The sequence below is a fragment of the Neovison vison genome, chromosome 7 (assembly GCF_020171115.1).
Source record: "Neovison vison isolate M4711 chromosome 7, ASM_NN_V1, whole genome shotgun sequence".
Taxonomy (NCBI): Eukaryota; Metazoa; Chordata; class Mammalia; order Carnivora; family Mustelidae; genus Neogale; species Neogale vison.
Window position 1 is genome coordinate 159,451,388 of NC_058097.1, and position 13,458 is coordinate 159,464,845.

The 13,458-nt window shown below is 50.3% G+C and overlaps 1 protein-coding gene across 1 annotated transcript in view; it reads right to left on the reverse strand.

Moving 5' to 3' along the window:
* The window catches only part of GALNT18 (polypeptide N-acetylgalactosaminyltransferase 18), a 339,877-nt gene that overhangs the window by 153,876 nt on the left and 172,543 nt on the right, over positions 1–13,458 (reverse strand). The window contains exon 3 of the mRNA XM_044258833.1: positions 368–534. Within this exon, the coding sequence (XP_044114768.1) occupies positions 368–534 (167 nt within the window). The remainder of the gene's footprint in view (positions 1–367; positions 535–13,458) is intronic.

Genomic DNA, 13,458 nt, shown 5'->3' on the forward strand with positions numbered 1-13,458 from the left:
CTAAGACAACACAAACTATCTTCCAGGCAGATGCCAAGGAACATCAAAAACTGAATGGATGCTTCCCAGAAAAGAGTCCCTGGGAAGGTTCACCATGTACGTGGTGGGAGTGGAGGTCAGGGCGATTTGCCTTATGCTGCAATAGAACACTAGAGGAGACAGTGCCCAGCCAGTAAGGAGAAGCCTGGGGACCAAGCCCCTCCAGGATGCAAAGAGGGCATGCCTATGGAGGGAACCTTCCAGAGTGGTGACCCTCAAGGACCTCCCATCTCTGAAGCCACATCTCAGAGAAGAAGCAGGGGCGGAGAGCCGTAAGAAAATGAGAACCACCCTGGGAGGCTGAGCCCAAGGGAGGCCGGGCACTCACCGTTACTGCTGTTGTCATCCACCAGGATGATCTCCTTGAGCAGGTGTGGGGGCGTGCGTTCGATGGCTGAGTGGATGGAGCGCAGCAGCACGGACAGCGCTTCGTTGACAAAGATGAACACGATGCTCACCTCTGGCAGGCTATCGGGGAAGGAGAGGTTGCGGCACCTAGAAAGAATAGCCAGGCTCTTAGATCTGTCAGGGGCTTGGGTGGGGTCTCCCTAGGGGCTGGCCCACCCCAGGTCTTGGCTCTAGCTTTGCCGGAGGGCTCAGGAGTCCAGATTCTTCCCCGGGCCTCTGTTGTGATACATAAGACAAGCCCTCAGTGTGCAACAGACAGGCTCACACCATTAAAACTGGTGGGAACCACCAGAGAATCTGAATCTATCACTGACGATCCCAGCTGAATAGTCGTACATTTAGCACCAAGGGCAGTACCTGGGATCCATTAAGTGGTCACTGAGTATTTACTGGAAGAAAGACTCAGTATTTCTTAACCCGCTAGGATAGAAAACGCAAGCAAATGGAAGTCTTCATCTTTTCAAAATGGCAGTCAACGTCTAGGTGAAGGCAGACCTTTGGTGATCGGGCCTCTGGAGAGAAATACGTGTCCTTCCAGAGACTTTGACTTCCAGAGGCCACTCTGCCTCACTCCAGAAGGGATATGTGCCTGGGACCTCTCCTACTTCTCCTTCATCACCAGGATCCAAACTCCAGAACCAGGCTGAAACTAGAGCCAGAGTCTCCACGTGAATGAGGGATGGAAGGACAAGTCCAATCTCATTTCACAGATGAGGGCACTAAGGGTGAGCGAGACTGAGACCCCATCATGAGTCAGCTTCCAAGACAGAAACCCAGCTCTGGCCTCTGACATCTACCCCAGGGCTCTTCCTTCCAGGAAAAATGGTTGCTGGAGAGATTGCCTCTAACTGTCCCATTTCCCCCCTAACTCTCCTAAAACCCTGAAGTCATTGGAAGTCTCTTACCCAAAGGACTTGAGCAAAACTTTAAAGTCTGCATGCCCTTCTCCATGGGAAGAGAAAGGCATGATGACTACAAGCATTGCCTTAGTGGGCAGGAAACCATGGCTGGTGCCCTGCTCTGGCTGAAAGGAACCATCCTTCCAGAAGGCATTGCCTCCCATCTTCAGGATAGTTGAATGAAAGCAAAGAGCAGAAATTATAGACCGTGGGCTCAGAGAGGAGGCTGTCCACTCCCACCACTGGCCACGGACGGCTCCAGGGGCTCAGAGCTGGTGACCACGTTGTGTGGCTCCGAAGTGGGAGGTGCGGCCAGGTCAGAACACATAATAATGAGCATAATAGCATCGAGTTTCTGCTTGTCGGCAATTAAAGTGCTGCAGGATAGGAATGGGCCTGTTTTTCCTTAATGAGGAAGGCTGCAGGGTAACCAGCGCTGAGCAATTTGGAGAAATCACCGTGGGGCCCCAGCCTGCTTAAGAGCAGGAGATTAATAAACTAAAATCACTGTCTCTATGGTTACCAGAAATTTACAGAAACTTCTCCCATTCTATTTCCAGCTCTCCTTCTCTTTCGCTAAAGAGGGGTGGGGGAAGGGGAGGACTTGAACCTTTTCCCAAATCTGCCTCCTTCTTACGATTTTAATAAAACCACCAGGTTAACAGATTGGTGTGGAAGGCATTCATTCTTGTATATAATGGAATAAATGTTTATTGAGCTTCTTCCATGGGGTACTACTGTAAGCAGGGTGTGGATGAAACACCTATCTTTACCGCACTTAGACTTTGACAGGGGAAAGAGCAAACTGGAAGCAAAAAAAAAGATACAATCTCATACGAATACTGAGATAAAAGTAACACTGGGTAGGAGGACAGGATGATGCCTTGGCAGCTGTTCCAGAAGGAGTGGTCAGAGAAGGGCTCTGGGGGGAGGATTTAGTCAGAAACTTAAATAGCATGAAAAAGCGAGCCGTGCAAAGGCCCGGTGGGGCTGAGGGAACAGCCCTGTGATGAGAAAGGGAACAACAGGGGAAAGTGGCTCATGTAAGTGCAGTGAAGGGGTGAAGGGGATAGGGAGGAGAAAGACTGGAAGGATTCTTTAAGCTCATCAGACCATTTCCAAAATTTTTTGTTGTTGTCCTGAGTGTGATTTTTATAAGAGCCATGAGAAAGTTTGTAGTTAGCAGTCAATTCCTCTGACTAGTGCTTACTTATGTCTATCAAGACCAGCAGCTGGCCTTTCCTTAGGCATGAAAACTGACAGAAGCATTCACATAAAACCTGATCACTAATTGCATTTTGAAAATAATACTATATATGGTCAAACTGATTTTTATTTTATTTTGATAAAGTATAGTGAACAGCTCCCAATAAGGTCAGTACAGGGGTACATGTTCGCTGTCCTTCCCACTAACCACACCAACAGGGAAGATGGTGGCCCGTGTCTGGAAGCATTTCTCCACGGTTCTTTGGGTCCTCAGAGCCCCGCTAACTAGAGGTCCAGATTGTTGATGGGCGTTTTCCAGAGCTGGCGGTTAACTGTCTTCCTCTACTCCCCTCCCTCCCTTCCTTCTTCTGAACATGACCACTCTTCCTCCCTATCCCAAGGAGACCAAGTTTAATCTCTCCCAGTATCGTCATGCCCACCCCAATGGTTTGAACCCTCAGGGTCCGGGAGGCGACTCCTGATGGTCTTTCCCTAAGCAGAATGGAAGTCTTCTATTTGTTTTATAAGCGAAACTCCGCTGATCACCATTTTTGCGTGAAAGACTCTTTCAAACACAAGGTTTTTATATGCAACCACTTTGGAACATAACAGAACACCTAGAGTTGTGTATGGCATTGGGATGTGTTTGCGTCTGTCCCCCTCTATTATAATGCAGCCCCCCGAGAGCAGGGGCTTTATTTTGCTCCTGTGCTCTTGTCCTTAAACCAGAGTCTGGCACACAGTAGGTTGTTGGAATTAAATGACGCTCACAGGGCTATTGATCTTATGGAAGACCTAAATTTCATATGCATATGACTGACCCCAGCACGTTCCTTTTATTCTGCAAACCTCCTCCCTGTGTTGGAGAGTCAGGGCCCCTCTCCACCACCTCCTCCCCTGAATTTATGGCCCCCGTTCTTCACGTTCATCTCGGGCGCCTCTCTGATTCTTGGTACTATAATTAGGTGATCCCTCCGAGCCAAATGTCCTGACCTCCTTAAGTCCTTCTTTCCCTCCTTCCTTCCCTCCCGTTGTCTCCTGGGAGCTGCTCAGGGTCCTCCAGCAATAACTGTGCTACCCTGGCCTCTCTCTCCCCGCACTGTGAGGCCCTCTTTGGTTACGGGAACCTAACCTCAATATGGGTGTGGCTGAGCAGAGGCGAAAGGGTGGGACAGGAGCTCCGCCTCAACTTGCCTGTGACCCTTGGGGGGACCCCTGTACCTCTCTCCAAGTCACATCATAGAATAAGGGAGACAGAAGAAATGACCACTCAGTTGTCTTTTCTTTCTCTAAAAATTATATAAAATTTGGGCTCTTCTATCTCTCACAGGGTGAAAACAAGACACTTCATTAAAGACTTGGTTTGCACACCGGTCCTCCCTCCCATGCAGCATCCAGTCACCACCAAGTGCCACTACACATGTCCCCTTACTGTCCTTAGGATGACGCAAGATCACCACGTGTCCCGGTTTACCCATGACTTTCCTGGTTTCAGCACTGAAAGTCCCAAGTGAAGCAGGACAGTCGGTCACCTTAGAAGTAGACCACAACGTCCCCAGCCTTGTTGAGGGGAGGGACAGAGCTTCCTCTGGGCTGCACACCCGTGCCCAGCACAGTGGCTGGCCAATAGCAGGGACTCGGTCAGTCCCTGCTGAATACATTGGTTCTACCTTCTGCTGAATACATCGGTACTACCTTCTCTAAGTTCCCAGCACACACACATCGACACACTGAAGCAGAACTTGCAGCGCAGGACAAAGGAGGCAAAAAGAAGGGAGAGGACAGTCTGTCAGGCAAGATGTCCACATAGGTACTGGTCACACTCACCATCGTCACTGCTGAACACTGAACTCAGGGCAGGAGCCTGCCTGCCACAGGGCAGCTCAAGGCTTTCAAAGGGAAAACACATTCAAGAAGCCCCTTGGAAGAGAATTGTTCCAGACCGCCCCCCCCTCCCTGGCACTTCTGCTCCAGAGGCCAGCCAATTGCTTTGCTCATCAACCCCCTACTGCAGCCCCCCTCCCCACCCCGAGAGCTTTGCCTCTGCATTCACACCCCTGAGATGTCCTCCCCCAGCACTTCTATCCTCCAGGGTCCAGGGTCTGGCCCCCACACCCTCTGCTCCCTGCTCCCCACCTGCTCTGGGGGTCTGCCTCTCTGCTCCCTGTTCCCTGCTCACCTCCCTAGGAAGGCCCAGAGGATGTGAGGATCACACAGGCCTAACTGGCCTTCCCCTACTGATGCTTCTGGGGAAAGCCTGACTGTACAGGACCAGTTCCTTACTCATTTTGCGAAGAGGCATATTCTCCTATAAAATTAAGCCATAAAAGTTCCCTTTTTACTTTTATTCTTGTTCAAAGTCGAGCCATTTTCCACTAGAGACAAAAACAAGGCATTTCTGAGAGGGGAGTACTACGGCTGTCTAATAAGCTGGAATTGATGGTCATGATAAACTCAGCTTTATCGATCTCTCACATAGAAGGTGATGCGGGATGGGAGCCACTATGCAGAGAGGCCTCTCGGTGGAGCTCCCCAAGATGGTTTTGATCTGCTTATAAAGCACATTTATATCAAGAGCTTCAGTGCCACCACCGTTGCCTGTGAGAGGCAGGGAAGCAGTGGCCAAGTAAGCGAGGCCAACCCCGGCTCCCAGAGGCCAGGTACCACCCTGGGCAGCAGCCCGAAGCCTCTGTGTGGCATTGGCAAATTCTCGCCTCCCTATGACTGTGGCAAGTCTACAAGCTCCCAGTCTGTCAGGTTGATAACTCATGAGGAGGCTGCTTGACCTGGGGTGGGAGGAGTGGGTAGACCTCTTCCAGGATGAAGATCAAAGTCGAATGTGAACTGAGGCTTCTTGCTAGTGCAGGGGTCACCAGATCCAACTATGCCAGGGTGCTTGGAGCCAAGACAGTGCCTTCCTGGACCAAGCAGCAGCACAGCAGAAAGGTGAACTCCGAGATCCCCTGACTGTCCCCAGCCCCTCTTTCTTCCCAGCCTTCTCCCCAGAGGCCCTCCCCTGCAGTGGTGGTCAGCACATAAGGGTTCAGGGACACCATTAACTACCTAGAACATAAACCCTGAGACAGAACCTGGTCCCAGGGTCAGCACTGCCCTCTTGGTCCTTCAAGACTGCGAGTGTCCTCACCCTAGCCTTCCCCCTCCTACCTGCACCGACAGGACTTGCTTACCTCACTTGGGTGCACTGCTGGCTTCTTCTAGAACTTCCAGCTGAAATAGGCTCCAAGGCTTGCCTGCATCCAGTCTGCTAGACTTAATGAAACCCACAGATGAGGGCAATGAGGAGCTTTTCATTGAGCATGAGGATAGTTAAGATTTTCACTCCCTCTGGCTGGCACCTCTATTCCCATGATGTCTACAGCTAAGGGACTGCGTGGTGCCTGCTACCCCTACTGCCCACAGACCCCGTACAGAGTATTGAGAAATTATAATAGTAAGAATTTCCAATTTCTGAGTGTTAATGATTTGCCATATACCATGCTAAGAGATGTATGGATATTTTTACTTCTCCCCACATTTTATTCCTTCCTACAATCCTGTATGGCAAATACCATTATCCCCGTTATACAGATGAGGAAAATAGGGCTAAGATAGTAAGGTATTTGCCAGGGCGTAAACCTGGGCTCTTTTGTCTCCAAAGCCTGTACTCAGAATCCCTGCTAAACTAGGTCTGTATCTTCCTTCCCACTCTCGCCCAGAGATGCATCTGGCAAAACAATGGTGTTGTGACAAGCCAGAGACCTGGTGGGGCTGGCGGGCAAAAAGCGATGTCACTCTGGGCTGCTAACTCTGATGAAAGATGGAGAGGATGCCGTGTGCCCGATGTGTGCAAGGACGATAAAGTACTGTTGGGCACCCGAAGCCTGAAGCTCTTCCTGGTGCATTGTCCTCACTGGGATAAACAATCCCTGTGACTCAAGTGTAAAGGGGTCCGAGTCTTCTGTCCCATGGCCTCATCACTTGCCCACCACTGGGGGACCAGAGACTGATTCCTGAGCTCCATGTAGCTACCAACAGCATGGCCATCGGCATACAGGGCAGCCTGACCCACGAGCTGTGTGTGGCCAGATCTGGCAATCGTGAAGGAGGACCAGCGACACGGCCCAGGCCTCTCTTGTGGGAAGGTTGAACGTGAGATGATACCCCAGAAGGTAGGAAAGGAGTCTGGGGCAGTAGCAATGATGGGGTTGGAACAGGACAGGTCAGGGAGCTGGAGATACAGTCATCATTAGAGACAGCGCTCGAACACGTGAGTCAGGAGGATGCCCCCCCTCGTCCATACCTGAACACGTGGCTTCCGGTTGTGTGATGACGTGACCGGGCGTGAGCATCGGCCCACAAGGAACCCCACCGGTCTGTGGTTGCTGAATGAGCTCAGCTCCTTGCTCCGAGAGAACACACATAAGCCCCAGGAAGGAGAGGCCCGCTGTGATTCCTGGGCTGGAACGGGATTCCCCCCTCAGACTCCCACGGCCTCCTTTGGCTCACTTGCACGTCACTTTCATGCCATCGCAACATGTTTTTATGTGATTATTGAACAAACACCAGCATCTCCGCTAGCCTCTAAACTACACGAGGTCAAGACCACATCTGATTTACTCACCGGGTATCGCAGTACCTTGTACCACACTCAGCACAGAGTAGAAACTCAGAAGCCCCGGATGTCTGGCTGAATGAACAAATGAATCAGTACTTGAATGGCGAACAGGAGAACTAATTCAGGCCCATGAAAGGCCTGTGGGTGGGAATTTCATCGTGACCCGGCAGAGCAGCCATCCCTGAGCCGATCAGTAACTCACTGACAGAACCCTGGATGACTTCTTCACACAAAAAGAGCTGCCGTAAAAACCATTACAAACTTGGTGCCTGAGAACAACACAAATGCATTATTTTACAAGGAAGGTACAAAGGGACTCGGTAACATGCAGGAGGTCAAGCAGTTTGTAAATGAGCCCAGGCCTCACAACCCAAGTTTTAAACATTGCTCTGCAATCTACGCAGAAGCTTCATCTGTTTGCCATGTTATCCAGTTTCTCTTATCCTCCCACATGCCAGCACGGTACATGGAGCCAGGGTGGGGATATCCAGAGGCTTCGGGGACCTGGCGAGATGCTACATCTGGCTCAGCTGTGGAAGAGATGGCGGACATCTAAGAACTGGGAGCTTTAACTGTCTGCAAGGCAAGGGAAACAGGCCCGTCTGATCAGAAACCACAGATAGGTAAACTACTCAGTAGACGTGATCATCAAAGTGTCCGGCTTTCATCCAGAGGGAGAGCTTCTACAAACATCTTTCAGGTGATTATACCAATTTAGAGAAAGGATCTGCTATATCAAATGTCTATTGTAAGTAGGACAAGAGGGAAAAGAGTCATTTGAAATGTAAACACCCGAGAGGAAGCAGGGAAACCATTTGTTCCTAAAACATCTTACTAGAAATCCAGGGGAAATGGAATCCCTGGGGGGATATGGACAGTGGCCCAGGGAACAAGCCACGTCAGGGACTGAGTGTCTCTGTGTGGCGAGTTTGTGGGTGAGCAGATCAGGCCCGTGGTAAGGAGAAAGTGCAGTTGGGGGAGGTGGGCCCCAGGTCAGAAAAAAAAAAGGATGGGGCATCTTTGCTCTCCATCAGACCTGGCTCCAGCCTCCTCCCCAGAACTCTGGGGCTAGAGAGAAATCCCTCTATTTGACCCACCTGGCCCACCTCTCCCCTAGTACCGGTGCCAATGGCCTGTCCCATGTGGCTTCTTGTCCACACAGCAGTCCCCTGGGTACTTAAAGTCATGGTCATGTCCCCCCAAGCCCTCCCTGTTACAGATCCAAGACCCAGATGACACATGTAACAAAAAGTTAAATAGCAGTTACTCTGTGTCAGGCAGTGTTCTAAATATTACCATCGCTACTTTGTACATAGGAAAATCAAGGCATAGAGAGGCTGGGGAACGAGCTGGAGCTGAACCAGCTTGCACCAGTACTCTATAATGTAAGCAGAAACTGCATCTGTTTGTCATGTTCTCCACTTTCTCTCTTGGCTCCTTCTCCTCTGAACATACTCCTTTCCCTCTATCCCTTAAAATCCAATTCTGCATTTGCCATCTGAGTGGCAAAATAGACAAAACTCTCACCTCCCCCTGTAAAGACATTATATTTCTATTAATACAGCTCTAGATTATATTATCTTTAAGAACAGCCCACATGATCCTCTTGGCCCATAACAAGCTTCACATTAAGAACTGTTTTCAGAATTGTTTTCCCTCAAGGGCTTTAGGAAAGGAGGGTGACCCCACCCCCAACTGTGCGTGGTTAACATTTTCAGTGCGATAGCAGAATCACTACGAAGGTTTTCCCCCCTTTGTTTGGAGGATACTGTCATGGAGGACACATCTACAGATCTCTGGGTCACCTCCATAGGGCCACGATCCCAAACCAGAAAAGGTCATCCGAGCTGGAGAGGGCAAGGGTGACAAGGCAGTGTCCTAAAGACACAAGACCCAGCTCAGCATACTTGCTCTGCCACATACCACCTGTGGGAACTTGAGTAAATTTCTCAACTTGACAATACTCAGTATTCTTTTATAGGTAACAGGAATAATAATAACGACCTCCAAGAGACGGGAGGATGAAGTGAAATTAGAAAATACACATTAAGCCGTCAGCCCAGCATGGGGCATACAGTAAGTGAGGCAGTGGCGGGTCTTAGTCAAAATCATTAGCCCCTGGGTAGCAACTCCCACATGGTCCAGCGATCAGGTTCCCAGCTGCTCCCCCTAGAACCATCTCCTTTGTTCCCCAGGGCCAGGTGCGTAATTTTGGGGGCCCAGGGCAAAGGGAAAAGATGGTGGTATTCACAAATTATTCTGAGTTTTAGCCCAGTGACGACAGAGCTTTGAAACCAAGCCCAGGGCCCCTCCAGCCTCCCCAGGATCCTATGCGAAAGGCTGCACACTGCGTGAGTTTCCTAACACTAATACTGCTGCTGCAAGAAAGCACTACACACCTGGTGGCTTAGAACCACACACATTTATTATCCTGCCGTTCTGGAGGTCAGAAGTCTGACACGGGCCTCACGTGGCGAAAATCACAGTGTTGGCAGCACTGCGTTCCTTTCTGGAGGCTCACGGTGATCATCGGTTTTCCTGCGTTTCCCCAGTATCTAAAGCTTGCCCACATGCCTTGGTTTACAGCTCTTTCCTGTCTTCAAGGCCAACAATGGTTGTTGGAGGGCTGATCCCTCTGCCATCCCGCTGGCCTGACTCTTCTGCCTCTCTCTTCCACTTGTAAGTGCCCTGTGATTACATGAGGCCCATCCCAATAATCCAGGATAATCTCCTTATTTTAAAAGCAGCTGACGAACGACCTTAATTCCATCTGCAACCTTGATTCTCCTTTGCCATGTACTAGACCATAGTCATAGGTTCTGGGGATTAGAACATGGGTGCCCTTGGGAGACAGTTACTCTGTCTACTCTATATAGCCCGCCAGACCTGCCGGCCCACCAAGTCCAGAGATCTCTGCTATGTGTCTAGAGTCTGTACCCTAAGGACCCTACAGCCCTCCAATCCATTCAGGCAAACCTGTGGCCACACCCCAGTGGTGGCAGCAAATACCCAGTCACCTTGGATGGACTCTAACCTCTCCTAGGGGGCCCGAGCCCCTGGCTCCAGGCTGTATTCTTTCTCTGCTATAATCCCATTCCAGATCTTTCTGCTTGGATATTCACACAGGACCTCTCTGGTTCAGGAATAGGGCTGGGGTGTGTGTATGTGTGTGTGTGTGCATGTGTACGTGCACACACCCATCCCAGTTGCTCCATCCCGGGGGTGCAGAAAATAGTCTAACCCCCACCCTTAGTCATCCCCCCATGCCTTGGTCTCAAGCTTGAGCCCCCTAGTCCCTAGTCAAGCCAAAAGCCAGTCCACCCTACCCCCTATGGGGAGGGACAAGGACCTCTGGGGACACTGGAAAGGAAGAGGACATAATCACTGACAGACTCAGGAGATTGAGGGTCTCCCGGCGAGAGGCAGGAATAGAACCTGCCAAGGCTCTGCCCTGAACTACCTTGGAGGTAGGCCATAGAGTTGCCATGGCAATAAAGCCTTGAAGCTTACCACCCGGAGCTCCCTTTCTCCTACCCACACCCAAATGCCCACTAGCTCAGGCACTTGTCCCTTATACTTTCTGCAGCTCCTGTTGGGGAATACCACTGCCCGAAGGAAAAAATGAGGCATGCACCTGTTGTTGTGAAACCATGGACTCCCATATGCCACCTGCTCGACCTGCTGCTGCTGGCTGGGGGCCTGCCCATACCTTCCTGCCCTGAGCTGGTGAGTAGCTTCAAATGCCCATGATCCTCCTTACCCACAATCACAACTCATCTTCTCAGTGGTCCCCCAAAGATGCTGTCTCCATCCTCTCTTTCCATCCTACCCGTAGAAACCGTCCTGATCACTTTCTTCCTTATGATTTAAAAAAAAAAAAAAAAGCTTCATCTGCATGCAGTAAAAATCCACAGATCTTAAGTGAATTTGATGAGTTTTGACAAATGTAATCCACACCCCAATAATACTTGCTTTTCCCCTCTTCTCTTTTCAGCCCTGGTGGGTTATTTGGGAGCCTACAGACAAGGAGGAAGAGGATGGGTCCTCTGTGTGCTCAAGTGCACTGGAAGAGCCACAGGAACGTTTGGAATTTGCATCTGGGGGTGGGAGAGACCAGGCCTAGTCCAGCCAGCCTGACATGCAGCTTCTCTCCCCCTCAGTCCTGAGACCTGGGTGTCTTGGCAATATAGAAAGCAAGAAGGCAAATCCCTTCCCATATCTGGCAAAGACCTCTCCTGGGGTGACATCCAGGGGGATCACCAGAGGAAGACACCAATGTCCGTTCTCCCCTGAGTCTTTTCACCTGGGTGATGCTTGTTAAAACAATGAAGGGAGAATGAATGGCATTTTGATTTCCCTCAAAGCCAGCTGTCCTGGAGCCTTGAGGAAATCTGTCCTTTCTCTGCACAAACTTAAGAATCCAGAAGAGGCTAATAAAACTGACACGTTTCTGGTTCCTCCCCAGGGAAGGACCATCATAACTAGTAAAAGGAGGCTCCTTGCAGATGTCTCTCCAGATCCGTCCTCCCTGTTACAGAGGGCACAGAAGAACAGGGCTTCCATGAGCCATCCAAGTCCAGCCCAGACTTACTCCAAGCCTACAAGAATGGATCTTCTGCAAGGAAGCCAGGAGATGGTCTGCAAGCTTTCGGACCCCCTGCCCTGCGTCTCCCACCACCTTCCATATGGATTCCTGCTATGGTGTAAACCCCTCAAGGTTTCTCTGTCTGGTGCTTTACTGGGTGCCTGGCATACATTTGGAGCTCAATACATGTTTGTGGGATGAATAAATTAATAAATCCTAGCAAGCAGCTGGGTGGACTTTTCTGCTTCTGGTTACGTCTCCTGCTGTGTATAAGGCCCTGGGTGTAGAATGGTCCCTTCAGCCAGATGATGAAAGTGGGTCAGATTGCCTCTTTCGGCACCAAGAAAGGAGACAAAATAAGGGGCCAGCCAAAGATGATGGAAGAGAGGGTGGAGCGGGATTTGGAACACCCATTTCCCAGACCAGGAATGAAGCCAAGCATAACGTCAGGGTTAGCACTTGGAAGAGCAAACCCAAGAATACAAAGAGCAAAGTGCAAAATCCAAGGACACCTCTGGGAGCAGAAGTCCTCAAGGACACTGAGAATGAAGCAGGATCCACTTGACCGGACTCTTCTGGAGACTGTCCTCAGCACAGTGCTTCGTCTCCAGATGCTAGCCACCCCCACCCATCCTGCCTCATATCCTAACATTAGCTGCAGCAAAGACATCATCCTCAGCCTTGATAATGGGCTTTATGTTCGCCACAACAGTTTTTCTAGCACTCAGAGACTTTCCCAACTCAGATGCACCTATCGGCCCGTGCTACATACTGATAAAGCAGTCCCCATCCCCATTCGAGTGCCACCAATGGACACCCCAAGGCAGTAAGCATGGTGGCAGTTACAAACACAAATTCTATTGCCAGACTACCTGGGCTCAAACCCCGGCCCTGCCACTAGCAGTCTTGCGCAGAGGTTATAGTCTCTCCATGCCTCAGTTTCCTCTTTGGTAAAATGGGAACAAATAATAATACTGGGAACAAATAATAACAAATATAATAAGAAATATATATATATAGGTCCCTGCCCCTGGTTTCTGCTAATATTTGGTCTTTGGTCTTTGATCCCTGTTCCTGACACAGATCCTAAAACCCTTGTCATTTCCTGCGTGACAGGAGTGTCTGACACAGAGCTCCGAAGTCCCTTGGGATTTCCTGGGTGATGGGAGTATCTTTGGATCTAATGAGGTGATTCTCAATGGGCCCTGAATGAAGGCCGGTCACCAGAAAGACCCAGCTATGATTCGAAGTCTGGAACTTTTGGCCTCACCTCCGACTCAAATCTCTGGACAGAGGAAAGGGGCTGGAAAGTGAGTTAATAATCCATCGTGCCTACATGATGAAGCCTCCATGCAGATCCTCAAAGCATCGGGTTTAGAGAGTTTCCAGATTGCTTCCAGGAAGATCCTATACCCCCAGTACATGGGGAGAGAAGCTCCTGTGCCGGGGACCCTTCCAGGCCTCATATATATCTCCTCATCAGACTGCTCATCTGTGTCCTGTATTATGTCCTTCAGAATCCACTGCTAAGTATAAGCATTTCCCTGAGTTCTGTGCCACTGCTAGCAAATGTCTGAACTCCAGGACAGGTGGGTGGGGACCTCCCTTTAGAGCCGGACAGAAGCACCGGTGACAACTGAGACTAGTGACGGGCCTCTGGAGAGGGGACAGTGTCGTGGGACTGAGCCCATAGCTGGTGGGACTGA